General features: G+C 41.1%; 1 protein-coding gene across 1 annotated transcript; it reads right to left on the reverse strand.

Annotated features, from left to right (window-relative positions):
• Positions 1 to 652: 652 nt before the first annotated feature.
• GEMIN6 (gem nuclear organelle associated protein 6) lies at positions 653 to 5,419 on the reverse strand. Its single transcript, XM_059942897.1, has 3 exons — positions 5,313 to 5,419; positions 4,611 to 4,754; positions 653 to 1,431 (listed from the first exon to the last, which is right to left on the reverse strand). The coding sequence occupies exons 2-3, from the start codon at positions 4,733 to 4,735 to the stop codon at positions 1,056 to 1,058; spliced, it is 501 nt and encodes a 166-aa protein (XP_059798880.1). The 5' UTR covers positions 4,736 to 4,754; positions 5,313 to 5,419; the 3' UTR covers positions 653 to 1,055.
• Between the last annotated feature and the right edge of the window lie 593 nt (positions 5,420 to 6,012).

Genomic DNA, 6,012 nt, shown 5'->3' on the forward strand with positions numbered 1-6,012 from the left:
AGGCAGCAAGCGAGACGCAGCAGCAGCCTTCGCTACCGGGGGGAGCAGGAAGCTACCGTTTACAGGGGGAACTGACGTCAGGTTGGCTCATCAGTTACCAGGGAAACCAGCAGCTGAGACCCAACCCTTACAGCCCCTCAGGTTAACTACCGTCATGGGGGCAGATGTTTCCCTTTAATAAACTAGCAGGTGGAGCTGTTCTGGCCTAAGGATTAGAACAATCACTGGCGGGGGCAGGGGGCGAGCACATTCACGTGAGTAGGGGGTAGGCGCAGCAGGGACTGGTCACGCCAAGAGCAAGAGAACAGCCATCTTGAGTGGCCTGACCATACAACCCCCAAACTAACAATCTGAGGTGCTTCTGTAGGCCAGAAACCTCCCTGACTGGCTTCCAAGGGGTAGAATCAGATGTAGTGAAGTGTCCTTCCTGCATTCTCTCCCCTCAGTGAAGCCTGACAAGGGGAGTAGAGACTGTAGGAAGAAAGCACTGTGACCCAGAAGCCTGGGCTGAACCCATCAGGCAAAAGAACTGGGTTGAGCTCAGCAGCAGAATACCTCACACTTACCTTTTTCCTGAGAGATATCAGCCAGTGCTCACTTTTTAAGGCTTTGAGAGTTTATAAGGTTTATGTGTTAAGACTTTACCAAAACGTTCAAGTTTCAACCAAAAAAAGCATATATTCTGATTCAAAAGCTATTACATCATTACACCAAAAAATTTTTTTAAATAAACGGTTTAAAACAGACACATCTAGTTAGTGCAAGGGATGTAACAAGACTGTGATTTTACCTTAGCATTTTATATTTAATCTAACATGTTGCATCTTTTTCACATACATTTCTTGCCTGACAGAAATGGAGGTGTATCCCCATCAAAAGGAAAGGCTCTTATAATTCTGATGTCCCTATGTTAATTTTACTTGTTTGTGATGTCATCCTTGCCCAGTTCACTTATTAACACTGATAATCCCCAGCTTTGATTTTACCAAAAACAACAAAGAATTTTCAAAAAATGAAGTCTTATTTCAATCAGTGCATCCATAGTTCTTGGCCTGTCATTGGGAAGCCGCAAGGTGTCCTTGAATAAGATCCTGAACACGGGACAAAATAATTTCATTAGAACTGTTGCAATTTTCTGGACCATATGGTGGGTCTATAGTCAAGACCCCAGCCACACAGAGAGTCCTTCGTGAATCTCCCTCTTCAGTGATTGGGATGTGGTTCTTCTCCAGCCATTTCTTCAGGCTGTTCTTTCTCTTTTCCAGATCCTCAGGGCTGTACGCCTTACAGTCTCCAGACATGAACAAATGCATCAGCTTCTCTCTCACGCTATGGTCCCCTTCATTCACAATTTCAACAGTCTGCACAGCATGTCCCATAATTCCGGTCACAGACATGCTGCCATCTTCAAGGAAGTTCACAAGGACAATACTTTGGAGGAAAAGTAAGTTCAGAGCACAGTTGCAAAAGAAAAACCAAAAGGCCCATAAAACTATGGAAGAAGCAGTGAAATGAGAGTCAGCATCAACCCCCAACAGGTCACTAGAACAATAGGGAATGCTCTTCCCCGTTTTAAATTAATCCTCTCACCACCAAATGTATTCACTTGTTCAATATGAATTCTCTGACGGTCCTAAACATCTAAGCCTTTTGTCCAGCCTAAAGCTAATCATTGTGGGATGTCATTAAAGCACTACTTGAACAGTTATGAATGCTTTAAATGTGTATTAGGAAAGAAGATAGGGTACAGATTTAAATTATAGAGTTAAAAAGCAACTGAATAACTCTCCTTCAGAGCAGACCAAAGAAAATAACACAGCACAAAATTAATGAGAGAGAAAACAAAAGAGTATGCAACTAGAGATTGTCATACTAAGTAAAGTAAGTCAGAAAGAGAAAGACAAACACCATATGATAGCACTTTTATGTGGAATCTAAAATATGGCACAAATGATCCTATCTACAACACAGAAACAGGGAATTCCCTGGTGGTCCAGTGGTTAGGACTCTGTGCTTTCACTGCTGAGTGCACGGGTTCAATCCCTGGTTGGGGAACTAAGATCCGTAAGCCACCTGGCATGGCCAAAAAAAAAAAAAAAAACAGGAAAACAAACAAACACAGAAACAGACTCATAGCCATAGAGAACAGACTTGTGGTTGCCAAGGCGGAGGGGGAGAGGGACAGGGATGGACTGGGAGTTTGGGGTTGGTAGATGCAAACTATTACATTTAGAATGGACAAACAGGGCTTCCTTGGTGGCGCAGTGGTTGAGAATCTGCCTGCCGATGCAGGGGACACGGGTTCGAGCCCTGGTCTGGGAAGATCCCACATGCCGCAGAGCAACTGGGCCCGTGAGCCACAACTACTGAGCCTGCGCGTCTGGAGCCTGTGCTCCGCAACAAGAGAGGCCACGATAGTGAGAGGCCCGCGCACCGCGATGAAGAGTGGCCCCCGCTTGCCGCAACTGGAGAAAGCCCTCGCACAGAAACAAAGACCCAACACAGCCAAAAATAAATAAATAATAATTAAAAAAAAAAAAAAAAAAGAATGGACAAACAACAAGGTCCTAAGGTATAGCACAGGGAACTACATTCAATATCCTGTGATAAACCATAATGGAAAAGAATATAAAAAAGAATGTATATATGTGTATAACTGAGTCACCTTGTTGTACAGCAGAGATTGACACAATATTGTAAATAAACTATACTTCAATTAAAAAAAAGAGTCAATAAGAGGATCATCAAAGCCAAAAGCTGGTTCTTTGAAAAGGATACATAAATTTCACAAAACTCAGGCAAGATTAATAAAAAGAAGGCACATATAAATAATATTAGGAATAAGGTAGCAAAAATTAATAGTATAAAATATTAAGAACAAATTTAGGCCAATAATTTTGAAACTGAAAACAGAAAACTTCCTAGAAAATATAAATTTCTACTACTGACTCAAAAAAAAAAAAAGAGAGAGAGAGAATGTAAATAGTACTATAATCTTTTTAAAAAACCTGAAATAACCAGTTTAAAATCTTCCCATGGAGGGGGAAAAAAAGGCCTGGACAATTTTACCAGGAAGTTCTATAAAATTTTCAAGGACCAAACATTTCTAATTCAACCAAATTCTCCTATGGACTATAAAAGGAAGACTATGCCTTAACTCATTTAATGAGGCTAATATAACCTTGATACCAAAAGCAGAGAAGAACAGGATTAAAAAATAAAACTATAAACTAATCTCACTCATGAATACAAATGGAAAAATCCTAATTAAAATATGATATGATATGGTATATGACATGATGTGATGCAATGTGACGTGATGTGAATTTCATTTCTGTGGTACTTTTCCCAAAAACCTATAACCCCAGTCTATGAGAAAACATCACAGGGAATTTCCTGGCAGGCCAGTGGTTAGGACTCTGCACTTTCACTGCCGAGGGCCCGCATTCATTCCCTCATTAGGGAACTAAGATCCCGCAAGCCATACGACACAGCCAAAAAAAAAAAGAAATCATCACACAAACCCAAATTGAGAGACATTCTATAAAATACCTCACGAGAACACTTCAAAAGTGTCAGGGTCATGAAAAACAAGTAAAGACTGAAAAACTGTCACATATCAGAGAAGACTAAGGAGACAGGATGACTAAATGTAATGTAGGACCTTGGACTGGATTCCAGAACAGAAAAAGGCCATTATTGGAAAAACTGATAAAATCCAAATGATTGTAGTTTAGTGAGTATAAATTTTTAATTCCGACAAATGTTTGAGAGTTTTGTAAACTGTTAACATTAGGGGAAGCTGGGTATATAGGTACTCTGTACTTTCTTTGCAATTTTTCTGTAAATCTAAAATCATTCCAGAATAAAGTGTGTGGATCACCACCTTTAAAGTTGTCTTGCAAAAAATAAATCTGATCCTAATCAAACCTCTAGTTATGAATACCAGTTTATAGGAAATACGAAGGATAAAAGAATATGTTAAACTACGCCATGATAAATGCAATGAGCTAAATCCAGAGTGTGTTCAATTCTATAGACAAATGACTCCATTTCTTCAACAAATAAATGACATGGAAAACCAAAGAGAGAGAAAGTACAGTTATAGATTAAGATTCTTCAGAGACATATCAACAAATTAATATGCTTAAAAAAGATACTTTGGAGACAAATCAGGAAAATCTGAACTCAAACTAGGAATTAGCTAATATTAAAGTTATTATTACTTTTGCTAGGTGTTATAATGGTATTGTGGTTACATTTATTAGAGAGTCCGAATCTGCTAAGAGATATATTGAAGGATTTATGAACAAAATTATGTCTGTAATTGGCTTTAAAATATTTGAAAGGGGGAATAAGATTAGTGTTCATTATACTACCCTCTTCACATTTGTGTATATTTGAAATTTTCCAATAAAATGTAATAAAAAAGGAGTGTCCCATTTCTACAAACTTGGTTGGTCTGACAGAAATCTATAATTAGAACAGTACTTAGATTCAAAGGAAATTAAATTCTTATGTGGGAATAATTAGCCTTTCATTTATCTGCTTTCTTAGTACGATGTAGCAGTGCAAAAGGGTGATTTCTGGGAAGCAGGACCCATACTCACTTGGTAGAGACTGGGTCTATGGTTAAAACCCATCCTTTATACTCCTTCTCACTGGCTGTCGCTCTGACTTCTTTGTAAGTGTAATCTTGCCATTCTAAGGGGCCTTTCTTCATCCATTCATTCATGGTTGCCAGCTGGCTAGATCTAAAACAACCACCAGTTCGGATTAATATATATGTTCCACCCAGGCAAACGTCTTAACCCAATCTCAAGTTCCATATCAGGAAGACAATTAAATTTTACTATTCAGTCTGAAAGCCACGGGGACATCGAGTTGCCGCGGGGCCCAGTCTGGGGTAACTTATCTGGCACACTTCTATTTCACCTCCCAATCCCGTTCCAGATCGCCTTCACGCTGGCTTTGATCTCCAGTCTGCAGATGCTCAAATCCTTGAACTCTGCTCTCCTTCGATCAAAGGAGCTCACGCCACACGACTCTCAGCCAAAAATGAAAAAGAAAACTCCTCTGATATCCACCCATTCCCTCTCTGGCTCTGTGTCTCCGCTGGATCCCGCCAGGGAGAGGCCCCCGGATCTGTGACACTTTCACCTTAAAATTTGTTTGGAGGATGCGTAAACGAAGGGACAGCAGCTAAGGCTCTAGAGCTGATGCCCTGGCGTAACCCGAAGCCGCATGATACTTAGAGCTGTACTCAAGCCAGGTGATACTTAACGTGTAATCCTAACAAATGAGAAAAATACCAGTTAAGACTCCTAGCACCGCCAGGCCCTCAGCAACCGCGCTGGAAGGAAGGAGTCTCTTGAGCCGAGCCTGCCGGAGTCCAGCGTGCTTTGCGCCGTGTCGTCACTTCCTTTCCCCAGAATTCTCTGTTTTGTAGTCCGTGGCCTTGGTCACACCTCGAAGTCTGAGAGTCTCGAGGCCTGGGGTGATGAAAGCGGGGTGCAGGTTGTGGAGAGGGGCTAAGTTTTTTTGTAATAATAATAAGAAGATGATTTCTTGTTCGATAGGGTCCGCCTTTCACTGCCACGATGGACATTTCAAGATAAAAATTTTAAGAGGAAAGGCTCGTGCCACCTCTTCCTTGGGAGTGGAAGTGGAATTCCACTTTTGCCATGAACCCTCCAGGTAAATCCTAAAGCTCTAGAAGTGTGAGGTGACAGTGCCTTGGAGAAGAGCCACAGAACCAATGTATTTCTTCTTTGGCCTGTGTAAGGCAATTAAGACACCTACTCTTTTGGGATGTGCCTTTGGTACAGTCCTGAGGGTGTGCAGGAGCTGGAAAGAAAAGCGTAGGATTGGGTTGAATAAACGCGGGAGTGGAAAAGTGCAAGAGACTCGCTTCCACCACAGATTTCTGGTCACCGGAGTACTTCGTTGGCTTCTGGCATGGTCCAGAATTTTTTCCGGACTATGATCCTGAAAAATGGTACAAGGTGGTAA

This window comes from Balaenoptera ricei, chromosome 13 (genome assembly GCF_028023285.1).
Source record: "Balaenoptera ricei isolate mBalRic1 chromosome 13, mBalRic1.hap2, whole genome shotgun sequence".
Taxonomy (NCBI): Eukaryota; Metazoa; Chordata; class Mammalia; order Artiodactyla; family Balaenopteridae; genus Balaenoptera; species Balaenoptera ricei.